A 21,882-nucleotide genomic window follows, 5' to 3' on the forward strand; every position below is an offset into this window, starting at 1 on the left:
TGCGAAAACGGAGACGATAATAAGGAGAATGAGGAGAAGGATGAGAAGTGCGACTCAGCTGCTGGACTGGTCTTCTGTAGCGATTGTAACTGCTGTAAGCACGAACACATGTGCTATGACAAGAAATAGACATGATTTAGAAGTGAATTTTGCATCAATTTGAATTATAAATATTGAATGTATTCCTTTCTCTTTATTATATGTACTATGTACTCATAATATTTATTTCAATAAGTTGTCGATACTTTGATGTTCACTTGATTAAAATTGCTGTACAAACTACAACTTGCATTCTTGGGTATAATTTTGTTTTTAGAAGTATTGTATGAGAATTATTGGGGCCAGGAAACAAACGAACAGTGACAAGCAAAAATAAACAATTGATTATTAAAGATTTAAATAAAAATTAAAATTGTATGTAAATTTAATTATGGGCTTGGTATTAGGTAAACATGCAAAATGGACCTACAATTTACCTCTGTTATAAAGGTGAAAAAGGCAAAAGTTGATACCATCCCAAATAATATGGCAAGAGAATGTAGCGACTAGCATACTAAAATGTTCCATATAGAGTCAAAAATATAAAATTTTTCAAACAATATACACATAATATAGCATTGACCCTATATAAAATCAACCCTTTAAGAATTCAAAAAATTCCCTTAACAATCAAAAATTACCCTTGGCCTTGTGGCTCCAACTATAGAGTCAAAAATAAAGTCAAAAATTGTATACTTTAATCGTACGTAGTTTTAAGGATCATGTCATTAAATTCTAGTTACATAATTGAATAGGTAAACAAGAACCCAAACGTGACCGGCTACCAGTTTGTGCGTTAAAAAATTGCGTTCAGTATGTACTCAGATTAGAATAGTCTGGACTCTAGCCCTGTTTGCTCTCCAAAAGGACACTGACTTTAGTCGTATATTAAGATATTAGGACGCAATGAAACTACCGGGCCACGATGTATGGGGACTTGCCATCCCATCCCATGGCAACATTAAAATATATCGACTCTGTTACATCGTTTCCTGTTAATATAAAACTCCGTTACAAAATGAACTGGGATCTGGCAATACTACACCTTAGTTCGATAAAATATGATAAAGTAATGTTTAACTAGACTTAAGTAAAAGTCTGAAAGTATATAGAAAACAAAATATATACTGCCAGAAAGCTAAATAATAAACTGCGAAGGAATAGTTAACGTGATATAAAACTGTTCCGAACGATCAAAGGGAGAAATAAATAGATCACGGACGAGGTAACATGCATAAGAAATTACAAGGTTTGGCCTCACACACAATATAATTACATGAAGTCATTAACTGTGAAATTGTGCCAGTGTTTAAGAAAGCACGCTGGTTGACTGTTAATAAATAATTTAAGATATCTATGTAAGATTTTCCGTTCAAAATTCTGGGTGATCAGTTTATCGATTAATAATTTAACATCATGAATAAATTCATTCACTACTGAGGAGGATTTGCATATCCTATATAGTTCACCTACAAATATTCCATATGAAGGTCTCACAGGTACGTTGGAGTTAAGGTTAGGGAAACTGACGACTTTAAAACTGAAATCACGTCGTTTGTCATATAATTTAGTGTAGAAACGACTGTTCGTAATATAAATGTCTAAATCAAGAAAAGTCGTAGATACAATGCTAGAGTTTGTAAGGGAATTCTCTGTTCACCGTGGATATTATTATCTGTGTTACGCTATCTCTGGTACATTTTATGCTTTGTAAAAAGCAATATTACTTACATTGTACTTACAGCTGTCTAAAAGTCCAGTTCATTACAGACGAAGAGGAGTACAATATTGAAATAACAATAATTTAATTTCTGGTATTAATCAACTTGTTGACAAGATTCAGGGTGGCTGCTCTGATGCATCATCATTAGCATCTAGCCGGAAAATCACTCCAAGAAAATTAATTTAATTTAATGTATAAAGATAGAGTCCCGTGGCCGTACGTACCCTATCCCTAATTAAATTTCACCTACCCCTAATGTTTGTAATGTCGTGTTTCAGGGCGAGTTACCAAACTTCCGGTTCCAGAAGGACTTCCTCCGCCCCTTCGAGACCATAATGAAGAACAACGAAAATAACCTGATACGAGACATGGTCGTGAGGTGCATCGCTCAGATGGTAATTTCAACTTTAATACTTGTTGGCTGTTCATAATATTAATATGAATGTGTGCATTTTTTATTCAAACATAATAGTTGAAATGTCCAGTCAAAGTTTGAAGAATGTTATTTTTCGGCATATGTTTGAAAAAGTTTTGAATTAAATTTTTAAATGCAGGTAATTAAGATATAACAATAATTAATTTGATCTTTGTTAATTATGTCAAGATATCATTTTACAGGTAAATAGTCAAGCTCGCAACATACGGTCGGGGTGGAACAACATCTTCAGCGTTTTCCACATGGCTGCTGCAGATCGAGACCAAGCTATTGTAGAGCTGGCCTTCCAAACTACTGCCAGCATCTTCGAGCAATATTTCTCGGTAAGTTTCAAACAACTTCAACATCTTAGAGCAATATTTCTCGGTAAGTTTCAAACTATTGCCAGCATGTTCGAGCAATATTTCTCGTTAATTTCCATAATTTGTAATTAAGTTCCAAATTTTATAATAACATTTTGAAACAGGTGATAGGAGACTCGTTTCAAGATGCAGTAAAATGTTTGTCAGAGTTCGCTTGTAACGCTGCGTTCCCTGACACCAGCATGGAAGCTATTCGGTATATCAGACGGTGTGCCAACTATGTAGCCGAGAACCCGGAGGTATGTTGTTTAACCAAATCCGAACTGCCAGAATACAGTACAGGAGCAGCTGTGATAAAATTAACAGTCTAATGATCAATTAAGCCCCTTTTCCGCATTTTTAACAGTGACCTTGGTAAATCTGTCATGACTAAGATTTGTTAAATCACCAAATATCCATCATCCTAACCGCCTGACTATCTCAGCAATTTGCGGGAGATGAGAATAACCTAGAGAATGTGTGGGTGAAGGGCTGGTTCCCTGTTCTCTTTGAACTGAGTTGTATTATCAGCAGGTGCAAACTGGATGTCAGGACCAGGTAATATAACTCACTAACTAACTAACTTACTAATCACTCTTACTTTACATAATTGTTAATTCATATTATTATTATCTCTGATAAGTCACTTCAATAACTTTAATAATCGATTAAATTGTTCTATCAAATGGGATATTGTGATCTGGGTTCCGAGTTCCACTTTCTCTGAAAATAACTTTGCAAAGACGGGCTCCTTAACCACGTGACTAACCACGTGACTACTTTTGCAGAGCCCTGACAGTAATGTTTGAGATAATGAAGCACCATGGTAAGGAGTACAAGGTGTCCTGGTGGAGAGACCTCTTTAACATTGTGTTCCGGATCTTCGACCACATGAAACTCACGGAGCTTACTCCAGAGGTAGACTCTAGGATCTTGGGCTTCGTTTTTGGAAATGTTAGCGTGATTTTAGGTTATAATATTTGAGCATACCCTGTGTGGAATATATAGCATTGTTTTGGGAAAGTGTCACATGATTCCCATGCATTTATAAGGTTACGACGTAATGCTTCCTAGTTCCTACTGAACCTCTCCAATAGCATCTAGCTTTAATTTTATCAGTATTTATATTTTAAATCCAACCCCCCCCCCCCCCCCAGTAGAATTCTAACTAAACCTCACCCTCCTCAGCAATACAGGATCCAGCGAAAGGAGTGGATGACTACAACTTGTAACCACGCTCTCTACGCTGTTGTGGATGTGTTCACTCAACACTTCTCAATACTCGCTGAGCTCCTTGTTGAGCTCCTCAATCTCATACAGTGGTGTGTCAAGCAAGGTGAGGTATTATTCTGAAGGCATTTATACTGATCTCCTAATCCAAAAAGGTTGCAAGAACCTTCTGCACCGGTGGGAGTGTGTGTCAATGATGCTTCATATTTGTTCCCCAGAGACATTTTTAACACGTCGGCGATTTTCTCAATCTAACTTAATTGATCGAAAAAGTAGCTTTAAAAATATGATGCTGAGTCCTGACTCCTGAGTGCTGAGTGCTTAGTGCTTAGTCCTGAGTGCTGAGTGCTGAGTGCTGAGTGCTGAGTGCTGAGTGCTGAGTGCTAAGTGCTAAGTGTTGAGTGCTTAGTCCTGAGTGCTGAGTGCTAAGTGTTGAGTGCTGAGTGCTGAGTGCTGAGTGCTAAGTGCTAAGTGTTGAGTGCTAAGTGCTAAGTGTTGAGTGCCAAGTGTTGAGGGCTGAGTGCTGACCCTGTACCCCTCAGATAACGAGCAGCTCGCTAAGTCAGGTATGAACTGTCTAGAGAACCTGGTGATGGGAGCTGGACAGAGTTTCAGAGAGGTTGACTGGGACCTCATTATAGACACCATCACTGATGTGTACGCTTCTACCTTACCTGCTGACATGAGGATATGGAAACCTACTTTAGATACTTCCTTCGATCAGGTTAGGTTATATTATGTTCATGTTAGGGTTTTGTAACGTTCCAGTACTGTCTTATTTCAACGGGACATGCTAATCTCTACCGCCCTACAACTGTAAACCTCTCTCCCCAGGTCTCGATGCACAGTGACACCAGCATGGAGCCAGATAACACCCAACTAGCAGTGAGTAGAGCTGACAAGTACCTCTTCCAACATCTGGATATAGGGTGCGTGGTCCACGCGGAGATAGTCCAGACTATTGACAACATCATCTTCTTCCCGGCTAGTAGCGCCAAGGAGGACGCTCAGATTGATCCGGTTAGTCAGCTTGGTTTAGCAGAGAAATCCCTGGGTTGGAAGGGGGATCGTATATTCCCACCATGTGTAGTACTAAAACTTTATTTTTTCCACCAGTGCCCATTAACTACTACTATATTTCAGTACTATATCAGTGAGGGTAGTGAGCACGAGGGGATGTTCAACTTCCTCACCACAAAACAGCTCTTCCGAATAGTGGAGTGTCTCTTTGAGTCGCACAAGTTCTCAAAGGGATTCAACATGGACATAGATCAAAGGAGAATACTTTGGAAATACGGTTAGTAAAAAAGCTTCTTATTAATTTACTATTTGTTAATCTATTAATTTATTAATTTATTAATTTATTAATTTATTAATTTATTTATTTATTTATTTATTTATTTATTTATTTATTTATTAATTTATAATTTTATTATTTTATTATTTTATTATTTTAATATTGTATTATTCACATTGTATTATTCACATGCGTTTCACAATCAGTTCAATTAAAATTTTAATCCCTTTAATTCACTTTTTCTAGAATGATAACACTAATGTTTAATGTTATTCAGGACTGCCAATTAGTCAATGAAGTATTATAGAAAATACTTTCAAGTTTCATCCCATTACAATCATGCGTTGCTCGTGTCATTTTGATGATATGTTTCTAAACAGTAAAGAGACATTTTTGAATGATCAAAATCATGATAATACATTTATATTAACGGATATATTTAATTAGAAATCAAGTTGGGTAGAGGTTATTGCATTTCCCGGAATTTCCAGTTTCTCCAGAAAAGATGCTAAACACCAATGTTAAAACTAAGTTAGATGTTAGAACTAAGAAACTACCATATACATATACATTATATGATATATGCCTTCGACCTATTAGTAATATATAGTATTATATCCCAATATCAAGTTGAAATTTAAAGCAATTAAACTGCAACTCGCTCCGAGATAGTGCAAATTAAATTGAAAGGTTTATGATTAGATATCAAATTTAAATTAGACGTTATTCATCATCAAAATATCACAAATTATTTAACAAGACTACTATATAATTATATAATTATTTCAAACAAAGAGAAACACTCAAATTAAATCATTAATTATATAATCATATTATACAAGACTATAAATAATTAAACTTAACATTGTTGCTTTCTAGTTAAACACTCTCTAAGCTTAAACCATCACACTGTAATTCACAAAACTATCTCAACAGCTCTACTATAAGCTTCTTTATAAGCTGTCTCAATAACTTGTGTGACTAGTTAAGATAATACTTATTAAGTATCCGAAGTATAACAAGCTAAAATATCAAATTAATAGCGAGTTTGTACAGCTTGTTAGTGGTTTAGTGAGTCATTCCTCTTTACAAGTCCGCGGTAGTCATGACTGTAGCCCTCACCGAAGAAGTTATTGTTTTCGTCCCCCCTCCACGGGAAGGCAGCACTTTGTGAAAAGTTTCCGCAAAACTCTTTCTCAGCGCTGCACCCCGCCATATCAGTATCATTGGACTGAGTGTAGAGTTGAGCAGTGGTAACACCTGCTGAACTGCAAACATTGTCCTGTAGAACCTCATTATGACGTCATCATCCTTCTCAATCCCAGACTCGTCCAGCTCGAACCAATTTCCGTAGAACATGGCCAGACTGATGACGATGATGTTGATGGTGTTGCAGATCACAAACACTAGTGTCAGCATCATTATTGTGTTGGTGACCACCTTGTTGTTGTTTTGTGTGCCCCCCACACTTGGTCTACTCAGGATAACAGCTTTAATGATAAGGCAAACTATGGAGATAAGGCATGGAATGACAAAAGCGATCAGGAACATTCCATAGAGAGCAAAATTCTCACTGTATAACTGCTTCAGGTCATCTCCATCCACATCCCCCATAACATCGTAGAAACCTACAGACCAGGGGAGGTTGCTCCCCAGGAACTCCAAGGTGCAGTAGAAGCCAGCAGCAGACGTGTAGATGTAGTACCACAGGTACAGGTACTGCTTCCTGTTATTCAGGTACCCTTCTTCTGTTTCCAGTTCTGGGATTTCAGTCTCGAACGTGGTCCAGTGAGCTTCAATGTTGATGTACTTTTGGGTGTAGACTTCAGCTGCTGCTGTTATTATCCAGAAGAGTGTTACAAATGCTACTGCAAGGCAGATCCCTCTTTTGCTCGTCTCGTAGAAGGGATTCTTTATCATGATGGTACGGACTATACTCAGCAAGGCATTGAGAAAAATGGAGACCCTGATTGCAATACTTGAGATGAAGAATGAGATATAACATAGATATTTAACTGAAGGATCTACAAAATCCATGTCCTTCTCTTCCAAGTCCATTGTTAGATAAAGTATCAGGCAGATCACGGTTACGAAGCTACCCGTTGCTACGAGAATATCTGCCAGAGACATCATAACGTACAGTAAAGACACTACATCCTGCTTAAACTTCTTCCTGTAGAACCTAAACACGTGCATGTTCAGGGACATGCAGATGGCAATGAGGAGGATGCAGATAAGTATCATGCTTACTCCCCAGATCATATCTTGCTCTCTGTACTCATACTTGAGATAGTAAGCCTTTATGTTAAGGAACTCCGCGTGTATTCCCTTTGATGCTTTACCTTTACCGTCCCCTCTATCACCATCTCTATCTCCGGGATTTAAAGTTCCATTTGAGGGCCTATCTATGGGGCCATCAAAGGTTCCATTTGAGGGCATGTCTATGGGGCCATCGAAGGTTCCATTTGACGGCCCAACTAAGGTTTCATTTGAGGGCCTATTTATGGGGACATCGAAGGTTCCATTTGAGGGCCGATCTGAGGAGCCATCTAATTGGCTATCGTCTGGCTTGGGCCCTCTACCCGAAGGACTTTTTCTCATATGGCTATCGTCTGGCTGGGGCCATCTACCCGAAGGACTTTTTCTCATAATATGTGATCGAGACAAAGTTACTCTTCTTCAATCCTCTTCAAATTCTGTAGTGATGACTTTCTAATAAAATGTATTCGTTAACATTGTGTATTGGTATAATGCACGTAAGCTATCCTTACTGAATAATTGTCTTGGTTCGGGCATAACGCATAACAAATGCAGATTTGCTCCAAAAATTACATCGTGATTTGAAACGAGTCACGCGTACGTGTTTTCATCAATTGAGAAAAAAGCTCGGTTGATAAGTTGGTTGAAAGGATTACCGAACGACATTGGTCGATACAACTTATGGAGTCTCCTTTGGGTTTACTATTGAGTTATCACTCCAGAGAAAGAGAAAATCCACAACTTGCAATAAACAAATCTGATATAGTTGAGTCTTTATTTAAGAAACATTAAAGAATTAGACGTCATGCAAGGTCCCTACTACTTAAGGACACGTTTTCTAAATGTAACTTTTGATAGGTCTATAACAGATAATTACATGTGATATCGAACTATTGTATCGTTCATGTTGTTATTGATGAGGATAAGATACGATCGTTGTAGCGAAATACACAATAGAATCTGTTAAAACTGTACAGATATCAGTGTGTCAGATATCAAGCTCGTTATTCAGGTTGTATTGGCCCGACCTTTTAATAACTAATTCGTGTCAGAATTGAACAAACGATTCATATTATCAATCTAAGATTTCGTATAGTATTCAGGTGCATTGTTGTTATATTTCCAGTGTAAATATGACAAATCAAATAATAACGACAAATTCCTAGGCACCTCAAACTCACACTCTAGTGAGTCTCGAGACTAAGGATCGGAACATTGCACATTGTGCATTATAATAGACAATAAACACTACTGAAAAGAAAATGTTCCTGTTTCTGGGCCCATTTCTAAAATCAAAGCAAACAACCGTGAGATAAGTAAACTAAACGTAATGAAGGGCAAAGATAAGTAAGACAGAGATTTAATTAGTAAATGAGATGATGATGAGAGGTACCTGATAATGATATACTGTGAACAATAACTCATCCATATTCATATCTCATTTGCTGAGTTGCCCAATATTGTGCAGCTCTCAGTTCCATGACCTCACAACTTCTGTAATGTCATCAGTCATATCATCAGTCAGCATCAACAAACCTTCATTATTATTATTCAATAACCTCTTCAGTGGCGTGTGACTGGGGTATTAACAGTACTAACTATACTATTATTATAGTATCTATATTAAGAGAGTTGAACTATTAATATAACTATTAATATAACATGGGATCTAACTATTGTCCATGTAATCGGAAATGCCGTATTCATGCTCGAGGCAACCCTGATTAAGTGAAGTAAGATAGAGTTCTGATTAGTATTAATAATAATCGGTACTGGACCTTGTCCCTCCACTATCCTGTCCCTCCCGGTACCTCTACTACTCCCGCGTCACTAGACGTGGGGCAGCTCTTATAGTACTGAGATAGGAAGATATAATAATCTTAAATAAGAGCAATACAGGTTTTAATATCTAGTTGTTGGTAGGTTATAATATCAAACCAGTTTGCAGATCTTACCTAGATTATTATTAGTAGATACCGACGCGCAATATTATCGCATTATTTTCCTATTAGAACACTAATGATTGGAGTGGACAAATTCTAAAAAGAATATTTTTCTTATCTGTATTTACAAGGTTATCACCAACCGTACAGATAAAGTATGTACGTTTTAAGAATTTTAAAGATGATTTGGACTCTTACCGTATGGCGTTGTCGAATTAAAGGGTATACATGTAACATGACCGCATGGCGCATATATGAACACTGAACAGTGATATTAGCCTGACTTTTTTAACCTCAAAATATACGAACAATTTAGCGAATGATCTTACTGGCTGACACCGGGAAATAAAAGGTTAGCTGTTTTAACATGATAATTAATAAGCCAATGTTAACCTGGTAACCCTGGTAACCCTGGTAACGCGGTGCACGTGGATATTCCAGGTCTTTTAATTGTCCGTTATAACGTTTAAAACGTCTTAACTCGCGGTGTCTCAAAAAGATAAACTTCTAAATTTAAATATCTTTAAAAGGTACTCAGCAATATATTATCAACTATTAACCACTATCTCTTTCAAAACGTGCGGTTAAATGGATCACGGTAATTAAAGGCTAGTAGGTGAAGCGAACAGATAACAAACTGAAAGCTGGCAAACTGCCATCTCACTTAACTGATCAAGATACAACTTAGGGGAGTGTTCCAAGAGAAGTATACCGACCTTTAATACCAGAAGACCAATTAAATGCGCCAATATAACAAAGAAGTTCCACATGGAATCCTACCCGATACTTTGTTAGTCTACCTATAGTGAAATTTCTTTGTTGTTCATTTTAGTGGGCAGACAATGGGACGTTCGATGAACTAATTTATCGAATGAAGGAATTTATCAAATGAAGGAACTGGACGAGCTAGCCTCTTTATATTCTATAAAGATGAAGATATTATTGTCTTTATATCATCATAATTATCGTTAATATTAGTTGGATCTGATAGAACAGTAGTATGCTAGACTGAAGGGAGTTGGGATGTGTATGCCATGCTGTTCTCTGATGTAATTATGTATAAAACTACAATTACCTGCCGCGCACTATTAACACAATTAGCTAAATAGCGTCTCTGTAAATTGTTCGTTTCCTCTTCTTTACCACTACCACATTGAAATTGGTGCAGACTTCATAGACTTCATTGTTTGTTTGCTGTACTTAACACGAAATACTCCCTTTCATACACCCCAAACATTGACTATTTGATAGATTGTGATATTGTAGTGTAAATAAAAATCTTAATTTCAATATTCTTTATCATGATGCCATTTCAAAGTTATTGGATATTCAAATTGTTCAATTTAACTCCGCAATTAATACAAACAAACTAACTTGTTAGTTTGTAAGGGGTTTTCTTTAAAAAATGTTAAAAAATAAAAACAAAATAAAACTTATTCTAACTGATCGGATTACAAGTTTATATTAGTATTTGGGTAAATGTTGGTGAAGTGGATTATCTAATGTTCTATTAGATAGTTGATAAGGAAGTTAATTGGGATTACAATGTAACACAACAAAGTAACAATGACATAGCTGGAAATGGTTTAAGAGATTACAGACACACACAGAAAGCGAGTGAGAGAGAGTGAGAGAGAGAGAGAAAGAGAGAGTGATTCATTGTTGGATCCTGTTAACTTGTTAACACTAAGCTATACAGATAACATATTATCTCCAACAATATGGTTCTACTGGATTTCAGTTGTTCCTCCACTTAATATTGGATCTAATTTTGAAGTCCAGCCAACAATTAAGCTACATTTTTAATTTAAATTCAAACGTTATGGAATAATAATGCAAGAATTAACCTTAGCTATCTGAATTATCAATCACAATATTTCCAGGATTTAAGGGGCGGACGTTGCCGGATCTACAGAAGCAGGAAACGGCGAGTTTATTGTGCTCCTTGCGGATATTACACAAGATATACAGTGATATGACAAGGGTTGACGAGTGGCCTAAAACAGAGATATACCTACACAGGTAACGATTCAGATCCACCATTTCCATTTTATCTCCCATTATATTGTAATCAGGGGTTGCACAATGTACATCACCAAATAAAGTTATGAAAAGTAAACAATGCACAACACTACTGGCAAGCCAAAATGTTTGTACTACTCAAGAAATACCGCTAATATTTCATTGTTGAAATAACTGACAAGAGGCCAACATTTCTCATCCATTTTGGAGTTTAAATCAAAGAAAATACCATTACCAAAGCAACTACCCAATAATACCAAAGCAACCACCCGAATCTGATGAAAAGTAAACAAATACCTGGTAATCTCACCTAACCTCACTGATTTGTTAAATCAAATTCCTGCCGACCACAATACAGTTTCCAATTAGATTTTCCAGTAGTTCAACAAAGCTTTAATTGTGTTGCTTTATATTTGGTGTCAGGACTGTGGTTTACTAAACTATTTAGAGGTATTTGTTCAGCTGATCAGGTGTAAGAGGGGGAAACAGTACTCCTGGTCAGGCATCTCATGGTTGTCAATAATCTTCAACTCTGGTTTCTCTTTGTTGTCACAAACAATTTGATTGGTCCATCTCGCCACGTTACAATACGTTCACAGCTTTAAAATTCAATTGCTTGATAGAATACAACTGATGAGATACTCGCTGATAAAGAAACCGGGAAATTTGGGACAATTTGGGCAATTAGAAACCACTAGCAGTGCCATAGACTATGGAACAATTACAGCCGATAAATAGAATTATATCAGGGGGACTGTGAAGTGTGGTATGGGGGGAGACCTCATGGAACAGAGTGTTTGAGATGGCGACCAAATTACATTTTCCGTTGTAGTTTAGACTAGACGATGTGTAGAGCTCCCTTTTTATACTTATTGCAGGGGTGTTGCCACGCCTCGAACCACTTCAGAGTGATATAGCGGACTACAAAAGCTCCTTCTATTGTAGTCTCGTATAGTTATAGCTATTATACGTTATAATTATATGTTACACTATATCATATATCTATTATAGGATTGACCTAGATGAGACTGTAATCTTAATGTAGTTCGTAATCTACCGTGGCACATGAGGGTCGTCAATCGAAATTAAAATCAATATGGAAAATGAGGAGCCAGGATCTCCTGAACCGTTTGTGACCCAGGGCCAGGAAGGTCTAAATAACAATCAACTGACATTACTCGGTAGTCATTGGATCCTCGTTAAACCCTGTATAGAGTGGTATTATTAGATTAATGCATATTATGTATCTCGTTAATTGAGAAAAAACAAAAGAGGATGAATCTTGGCAAATGGCTCACTCCTTAAAGGGTCATCACGCTGGAGATTTGGTATCAAAAAATATTCAAATAATGATATACATAGTACGTACATAAGAACGGAACCTCTAACTGATTCAATTACCGAGTTACAGCCCCAATCCCCATATCACAAATTTCATGTGACGTCAACCCTACTTACTCCATGATCTGACATGCTTGGTTAAAATAACACAGTAGAGCACACGTTTCTATTGTTAATTCAGTAGTATTTGTGTTCCCACTTCCTTTATTTGTGGTGTTTTGACTTAGTTATATGTATGTTAAAACGGCTTAGTGGCTCAGTTGGTTATTCTGCCTGACATTGCTTGAGGTACCAGGTTCGATTCCCGACTCTGTCACTAGCCGTGGGGTGAGCGTCGTCGACGCTCAGCTAAGGATCCTGAGTGGTCTATGCAGCCCCCCGGTCTACTCAGCCAAATACTCGAGAAATCGGGTGTGAGGGTTAAATGAGGAGCTGCCCATTGCAGCAAAGTCTCGGATGAAGAAAGTATGGTACACACTACCTTAACCGTCACTGGCCTAATGTATAATTGAATCCTTCGGCTTCCTGTAATTGGCTGGTTACACACTTGTGTAACAATGTGGCTGTTGGAATGTCCGAAGTAAAATAAGTGTTGAGATAAAAAAAGTTACTTTCTATTACAACAGTTCAGAATCAGCTTTGGTACTCAATATAAACTTCAATACTTCATGCTTATAACATACCTAAAAATCAAATTGTATTCATAACTTTACAATCGTGGAAACAGTTTCTCGAAATATGAAGCTTATGAGAGACTCCTTGAAGGCTGTGTATTGGCCTGAAGCTGTCAAGCTGAAGGGTACAGTCTTCTTATTTCCCCGATTACACAAGCTGGTAATGCATACCTCCGATGTTTCCCAATCCAACGGATACCACACAATACACATGTTTAGGAAGTTCTTGTATGCGGTAAAACGTAACCCTTCTGCTTTTAATTGACCATTTTTGTAGACGGGCAATTTCCTTTGGTCCATTCCGAAGGCACACAACTCCAGTACATCCTGATTGCCAATAACCGTTTTGAACAGTTCGTACTGTCACACACGGTATATTTTTGGCTTCCAAAATCGTATCCATGAGACAAGTGCTTTCTCGACAGCAATAGTTCTCTATCTCAGATGGCTTTTCCCAGTAATATCCCGCATGTACACCAGTCAGAAAAATGCAATCGTTTCAAGATTGAAAGGACTGACAGAAAAACTTGTGTTGTGCGGAGATGCCCAGTTCGACTACCCTGGGTACTGTGCCACATTTTGCACATACTCCGTAATGAACTGCAAGACAAGCGAGTTGGTAGACATTGTGATCATACAAAAAGGACAGTTCCAGGGTGAGTTAGAAAAGCAGGCTTGCCCACTTCTTCTAGACATTCTTGTAAACGGGGTAAAGCTGGACATCGGCTCTTTGTAACTGACAGGCACGTAGGAATAGGTTCCATGATGTGTATTAGGTTTCCTGATATCTTTCATGCATTTGAAATCTGGCACATGGCTACGAGCCTCCTGAAGAAACTTACAGCTGCCACCAACACTCACCCTAAGATAGGACTCTGGTAAACCAAGAATACCATCATCGGCGAGGTCAACAGCAACCTCACCTCCAATGCTGTCCTGGACATGGACCTGACACCCTACATGATATGAGGCAGCCGGTTCCGAAAACCTTCCATGGCGAGACAGCACCGTCTATGGATGAACTGTTCGCAACAAGACTCACCAGAATATCCTAAATATGAGCATCTGTATAATGTATTGCCTCTATTGCATGATTTAACCATTGTTTATCAGTTAAAACAAACAAATAGCTAAATTCGTTTCTCTAGACTGTGCTGTGGATGTTAAATAAAAAAACTTCACCCTTCGTAACACTAAACAAACGAGCACACACACACACAGAAACAACCTTATTATAGCTGTAGGACCAGTGTTATTTTAACCAAGCAAGGTGTAATACTGTAATACATTAATCCAATCTCGGGATAGGAAGCAGTTAGAAAGATCCGGTTTTGACTAATCTTAATTATTTGTCACTAACAACAACATGTTAAAATATGAGGATAGGTTATTTTTGGGCGTGATGCCCGTTTAATGTGGTTCCTAATCTACCGTGGCACAGGAGGGTCGTCAATTGAATTTAAAATCAATGTGGAAAATCAGGAGCCAGGATCTCCTGAACCGTTTGTGACCCAGGGCCAGGAAGGTAAAAATAACAATCAACTGACATTACTCGGTAGGAGGTGGATCCTCGTTAAACCCTGTATAGAGTGGTATTATTAGATTAATGCATATTATGTATCTCCTGGATCGGAATCCCTCAACAGATTGAAAATGAATCATTTAAGCCACGTTTAGATAATATTAAGAGGGGGGGTACAACGGTCATTAATGTCAGTATTATAGAATTTTGCTGAAATATACATATACATTAATGCCCATTTATGCCCATTTATGCCCATTTATGCCCATTAATGCCCATTAATGCACATAAATGACCACGAACTACTACAAAATTTGTTACCTATGCTGCAAAAAAGACCTGGTCATTAATGTCAGTATTATTTACATATACATTAATGCACATTAATGCCCATTTATGCCCATTAATATTTAATGCACATAAATGACCACGAACTACTACAAAATTTGTTACCTATGTTGCAAAAAAACCTGGTCATTAATGTCAGTATTATAGAATTTTGCTGAAATATACATATACATGCCCATTTATGCCCATTAATGCACATTAATGACCGTTGTATCCCCCCATTAAGAGGCAGTTAAACTAGCGGGCTGCGATGAATGGGTACTTGCCACCACCCCATGGCGGCATGAAAACATAAAATATTTTGGCCCTCTTACAAATAATTAGTCCACATTTTAGCTTAATTACACACATATTCTTGGAATATAATGTTGTAAAGTAACAATATTGAATACCCTGCCTCAATAATGCTCATTACCAGATCAACTAACCCCTGTCATCCTGCCCGTCTCATTGTAAAGATTTCCGTGAGGATAATTCTAGAATTTTACGTTTTGAATTGTCATGAAACTCTGTGTAATACATTGGCCTTATGAGTTTTTGATGTGTTAAACTAAACAATCATATGATACAACATTATATACTATGCTGGTGAATAATCAGACCTGAGAGTACCTAAAGGTTACAAATTTGGCGTATTGTTCAGCTTAATCGCGGTGTTTTTCTCCTCCAAATTTGCCGAACATTAAAAAATTTTAGGCTTGCGGGATTGTACTATTTGCAAACTTTTACCGTACATATATGTTGCCTCTGAGTCTACAACATATAGAACAGGGCCCCTCCCCTCTTAACTAAGATACATTAGTTAAGTGTTGTCCCCCCCCCCCCCCCCCCCCCCCCCCCATACTCCTCCTTACGGCTTACACCTGCTCTATCTGCAGGTTAACGGTTGAATCGTTTGAATACTACACCATGTTGGAGGAAGATAAACGTAGGTTAAGTTGGGGCAAGATTGTCATGTTGATGCTCAAGAAGATGATGTTGCTGGATGACGACAGGGTAAAAGTTTCTTTTTCACTTTCACTTAGCTCTCACATTAAGTTTTACTCTCGATCTTTTGTTTCACTTCGCTCCATTTCTATTTGATTTCTTTCAGTCGGTATTTTAGTTCTCTTTTCAAGGAGACTAACCGTCTAACCCTTCAATAACCTGTTCCTATTTCAGTTTGTAGTGTTGCTGGCAAAGTGCTACAACCAGATCTGTCACATCCTCGCTCAAGAGAACGAGAGAGGTCTCCAGATAGTACTCAGTAAATTCTTCTTAAGAGCTAGAAATCCGCTCTTCAAAACAATTTCGTGACACCCTAGTAACTGTCCCTAGGTGACAGGCCCCTTGACAACGTCATTTACAATCTGTTGTAATCGTATCTGAACATTTTTGGACTACTTGGAGTTACATAATATATGTTTCCTTAGGAGTTAGGTCCCAGCCGGGAGCTAAAGTCACTTCTCCAGGTGTTGTTTTCTTTTTTACTCCTCTTCTTTGTACTTGTTCCTCCAATTCTAGGTATTTTCAGCGGCTCTAACTTTTCAGTGACGATTATAAATCACCCTTAACTGTATAAACTGTTAGCTCTTATTTGAACTATCTCTTAAGGCTGATGACTTGGCTGTCAGGGTAAACTTGTCTAACATGTGATCATATCTGCAAAGTGATTGGTTAGGAATTGTCACGTGTCAAAACGAGCATATCTCCCATCTCGTCCGTGTCTGTGAAGTGGGTTAATAATGGGAAGTTGGGCGATTGTTAGATGTCGTATCTGTGCGAGGTGACTTTTGTGTTCTTTATAATGCTCATTTAACAGCTTGAAATGGTGTGGCTACGAGAGACCGAAACTAATCGTCCAATTTTCCCCTCGACAATTAAAGTCAGACGATTCTTTATGAATATGAATTTTATAAAACATTATATTTATGTTGAAGAAGGATGCGTTTCTTTTATACTTTTAGTGAATGTTACAGTTTTTCAGGCAGTCGTTAATAACTGAGCTAACATATGGTTGCATGATGCCCCAGATAACATTGGTACATTATCTAGTATCTACGTGTTAGTGATTGTTTTTAACCAATAAAACTGAATTTTCAGAAAACATGATTGTCTGGTTTTTCCACCTCTCGTGTTTGTCATTAAGTTAACTAGTTTAATATTAGTAGTAATAGTTTATTAGTCATCACATGAACTCTCCGCTGTTCACAATACTAAAATTTGATCTCCCGAGGTGATTTTAATCAGTGACACCCACTGAGCTCTCTTTAGATCAGCGAGATTAAATCTGTTGGGCTGGTCCCATTAATATTTGTTACTTATCTGATATTAATAAATTATTCTTCCCAAAGTGAAGTATTAATTGCAAGGTCATTGTAAGTAAACATATCTGTATTACATTCGAAAGATTGTTCAGAATCTCGACTGTTGATTGCCCCCTTTCTGATGATAATGTATTGCTAGTGGTGAATAAATCACCGTATGGATTGATTGTAATTTTGGGGAAATGTTTCGATTAGTTTAACTTTAAAACTTTGTGTTACTATGAACTGTAGATTGCGTTATATAGTTTATGATATAATTTGTTGATTTCGCTGCACTTGACCACTCGTTTTATTATTTTTTAATTTTACCATGAACCCAATAAAATGTCAATTTGATTCTTTTGACCGAGAAAAACATGTAACTGTATCTATTTAGCACATCTATTTACCATAACCGTGCTATAATGAAACCGCTGAAGCGTGTCTGGTTTCAATTTTATGCGTGAGGGTCAAGGGAGATGGTGCGAAGCAAGAATGATAGTTTGCGTTCCAGCGGCGACGTCCTCAAATGCCTGGTTCAATATATATAATAATTGAGTGCGTGGCGCGGCCCAGTGGCATCGCGCTAGTGCTACAAAGCCTTCATGCCACTTGTTACCTGGGGACCCCGCCCAGGCTATTATCAATTATATTTATGTTTATAATCATAGAGAATAGAGATCCGGCGGAATGACCCAGGAAACCTTATTGGATGGGGCCTAACTTTGAAAGTAAAAGAGTTAGAGACTTCCGGTTTTTTGCAAAATGTTCGTTTTGAAAAAATATAAATAATTTTTCCTTCCCAGGGGGGAAATTTGAGACAACGTAGTTAATGAGTTATTTCAAAATCTCCAGAAAAGTCTCATTTTGGGCCGATCAAAAGTTTGCAACTTTAACTTTGCGGATTCCTGTACACTGTACTCAGCTCAGATTGGCTGAATTGTGTCACGTGCTAGCTGCTTGAACATTGGAATGCGTCACGCTTGTGCCATGTACATTGTAGGTTTATAACCTAGCAGGACCATTGGACCGAGGACGCGCGCCGAGTTGGACTCGTCGACGGTCTATAAATATTTGAAACAAATATTTTACAAGTATCACCCGTTAACGCCACGCGTGCAGATCATGCTTAATGTAGTGCGCGAGGTAAAGCAGCCTGTTTACATTAAACCAACTCTAGTACCACCGCCAGCCAGTAACTTTTGCTGGGTATCATAACGCATAATTACTTGGGGACCTCAGGCTATCATATTCATTAACATAGAGATTCGGCGGAATGACAGGCTGAGCGCGGCCCAGTAAAACGCATAACTGATAATGAAGTACCCAATTATTAGGGCTGGTACAAGCCCAAAGCCAAACACAAGAATGTTTCGTATATGGATCATATGCCTGCATGTGCATTGCTGTCCAGTCCCAGGACGTTCAACTGAGCATCAAGTGATGTTAATGGTTAAGTACAGTAAACCATTGATTCACGATGTCAATCCTTCGCAGCTTGGTGATGCACAGTGGTGCATCTCGCCGATCTACCGAAGAGAAGTTGCGAGAAGCATTATTGGATGCGCGCGCGCGACCCAGTAGTGCATCGCGCTACAAAGTAAACCAATGAGCCAAACTAATTCTTGTCAAATTACAAATTGGCTTTTGAATTACGACCCAATCATGAAATAAACTGCAGTATAAGCTTTAGCATTTAGTTTAACGGCGAAATACAGCTACTTTTAAAGTTTTAGTTCTAATTGTAGATTTGGAGGAATACGAGTACTTTTAATTCGTTGAAGTCTTAAGTTTGAACCAAAATACCCTGCTACGCATCAGCTACATGAGGACCGCACTTTTTGCAAAGTTTCAACGCATTCATATATCCATTATATGCAATGTTTGGAGGTTTATAACCTATCAAGACGCGCGCCGAGTTTGACTCGTCGCGACGGTCTCGAAACAAATATTTTACGAGTACCACCCGTTAAATGCAATGTATGTATGTTTACTGAGCGCGGTGCTCAGCCTGTTCATGTTGTTAACTGCACAGTGCACCGTAGCTTTAACCGGTTTTCCAATGTGTTAATTATAAAATATAATGTATAAACACTATTAGCCTGGGGCCGGGTCCTAAATAAAAGTAAATGTATGTTGTTAATATTGTTTTGATTCTACGTGTATTTATCTTCTTTCAATAATATGCCTACATTTGTACAGTTGAGGTAATTTACTATAAATTCAATCAAAAAATTGAATTTAAATTGTATGCGCGCCACGCATTTGTTTAGTGGTGCACTGCATTTATTTCGTATTTTAACCGAAAACGTGATATCGAGCGCTACACAAACAATACATAATACAACTGGTCGTGTTATTACTTGTTTTCGATTTCACAGCAATTATTTTATTAAAAGAAATGACATCTAAAAGTAGCACCTTTTTCGAGGGTGTCTATCCTTATATAGCTAGGCAATTACCATTGCTGAAATTATTTGTATACTGTTCGAAGCATTTTATCTAAAATTAGCACATTGGGTAAAAAGTGTTTACTAAGCGAGTGTTCGTTTGTATATTACCAATTACATGATCACGTTTTGGCCTATTTTTAACCCCCTTCTTAATAATCAGTTTTACACATCATAGCTATTGTGTTAAAATTACACCAGCGTAATCATTTAAAATCCCGCCCTTAGTGATTACGTACTACATGAACTACCCCTTATTCTATAAATATTACATTTATGGTTATGTTGTCAGTTGTATTTGTCGAACACTAATAATAATAATAAATTAATGTTAGTTTTATACAGCACCAAAAGGTTAAATAATTTAAATTTAACCCTTATGCACAGCTGTAAATGATACTTAAATTAATGAGAGTGTGCACCTTTGCCTTAGACGTGACGGAGGTGGAACAAGAAACTGTTCAGAAAACAGGCGATAGAAACTGTAAAATATAACGTGACTAAATAAGGCAGATGCACTTAACAAGCAGATATCCAAGAAGGGTTAGCAGGTTTTCTAACAGAGGACTAGTGGAAAGGATAATGACTACAAGAAATCGCAGTATGAAACTCAACAGCCTAACAAATTTAAAAATCAGGTTAATAAAAATGAAATTCCCTGATATATTAAAAATTCTATAAAAACTCTATAAAAATTCTTTAAACAATCCATAGAAATTCTATAGACTCAAAATATACAAACAATCTGAAGTAAAAAATGACCTCTGACGAGGCTCGAACCGGGATGAGCTTGCTAACTTGAACGGCCTTAGCCGCCGTCCTACGAGAGGCTCAAACACTGCCAGACCTATCATCTCATCGATGCAACCGGGCCAGTGTAGGGGATGCATGCAAATCCATACAAAGCTATACAAGTTCTAGAGAACATTCCATACCAAATTGTGACACCAAATCTAAGTAAACTATAGGTAAAAATATAATATTAATCATAAGCTAAAATGTACTAATCTTTGTATTCTAAATGGGGAAAAAGAAGAAACATTGTCAGTCAGTCGAGAAAATTGTCAGTCAGGCTATATGGCAGCTTTGTAGATGTTGTGACTATGCTAGTAGTGGTCCCAGGCTTGCGACTGGAATTGCGGTGTTAAATCGATTTAATGGTACCAACGATCCACCTCCCACTTGTTGTTTGGTACTTAGCATTAATAGTGTTAGCTGTAGCCATTTATAGCAAGAATCTTAAAACTAAAGGGGATGACAAGGAAAAGAGGAAGGAAAAAGAATAACGGGACAAACAATTAATTAAAGTATTTATAGGAGCATTAGATATTGTAATTACAAGCTTCAATAATAAATCACTGACTAAAACTTCTAATTAAAATGACACTTGGTACGCTCGCCCATTTTCACTGGTCAGTCTGAACTTCGGTTTAGCACGTTGTACACTTATTCACCTAAGTTTCAGAATTTGTTCAGTTTAGCAGAGTTAGTACCCGTGTTTCAATAAATCAAAAGATATCAGGGGAGTTCTTTAATAATGTTACGGTCATCTAGAATACCGAACTTCCTGAAAACGTTATCATATTTCCTCAGACAACGTTTAATGCCTTTAATCAGTCTATCACGGCTATATCCTCTATCAATTAGATATTCAAGCATAATAATATTCTAGCTGTACAAAATCTATATACATACCACAGTTACCTGGAGCTCTACAAGATAATGAAATTCCGTGCTCCAATATCCTTACATGAGGGTTACACATGTTCATCAAGGAAACCCTGCCTTCTAATCTGTCAGGCAGACCCACCTGACAATCACAACACTAGATCAACCAAAATTTTTAACATTTTAACCCCAAAGTTCAGAATGACTGATTTTACTACTAGTGTAATGTGCTTGCGAGAAAAGCTAAAACGTGCGCTACTAGCTAATCAACATAACCACGCCCTGCTTGATTGGACCGTAAAAG

The 21,882-nt window shown here is 37.5% G+C and overlaps 1 protein-coding gene across 4 annotated transcripts in view; it reads left to right on the forward strand.

Moving 5' to 3' along the window:
- LOC134823470 (brefeldin A-inhibited guanine nucleotide-exchange protein 2-like) overlaps positions 1-17,761 on the forward strand; it is a 35,413-nt gene extending 17,652 nt beyond the window's left edge. For 2 of the 4 annotated variants that reach the window (XR_010161306.1, XR_010161307.1), the window contains exons 26-38: positions 2,041-2,157; positions 2,381-2,521; positions 2,665-2,799; positions 2,985-3,097; positions 3,328-3,457; positions 3,728-3,875; positions 4,312-4,493; positions 4,604-4,789; positions 4,913-5,066; positions 11,152-11,290; positions 16,054-16,171; positions 16,337-16,626; positions 16,789-17,761. Coding sequence is in view for 2 of the 4 variants with exons in the window: in XM_063834939.1 (XP_063691009.1) it covers positions 2,041-2,157; positions 2,381-2,521; positions 2,665-2,799; positions 2,985-3,097; positions 3,328-3,457; positions 3,728-3,875; positions 4,312-4,493; positions 4,604-4,789; positions 4,913-5,066; positions 11,152-11,290; positions 16,054-16,171; positions 16,337-16,471 (1,698 nt within the window). In the remaining 2 variants the exon portion in view is untranslated. Of the gene's footprint in view, positions 1-2,040; positions 2,158-2,380; positions 2,522-2,664; positions 2,800-2,984; positions 3,098-3,327; positions 3,458-3,727; positions 3,876-4,311; positions 4,494-4,603; positions 4,790-4,912; positions 5,067-11,151; positions 11,291-16,053; positions 16,172-16,336 lie in introns of all 4 variants that reach the window. The other 2 variants (XM_063834939.1, XM_063834941.1) reach the window with 1 other exon arrangement.
- The last annotated feature ends 4,121 nt before the right edge of the window (positions 17,762-21,882 follow it).

The sequence above is a fragment of the Bolinopsis microptera genome, chromosome 11 (assembly GCF_026151205.1).
Source record: "Bolinopsis microptera isolate Bmic1 chromosome 11, MBARI_Bmic_1.0, whole genome shotgun sequence".
NCBI lineage: Eukaryota > Metazoa > Ctenophora > Tentaculata > Lobata > Bolinopsidae > Bolinopsis > Bolinopsis microptera.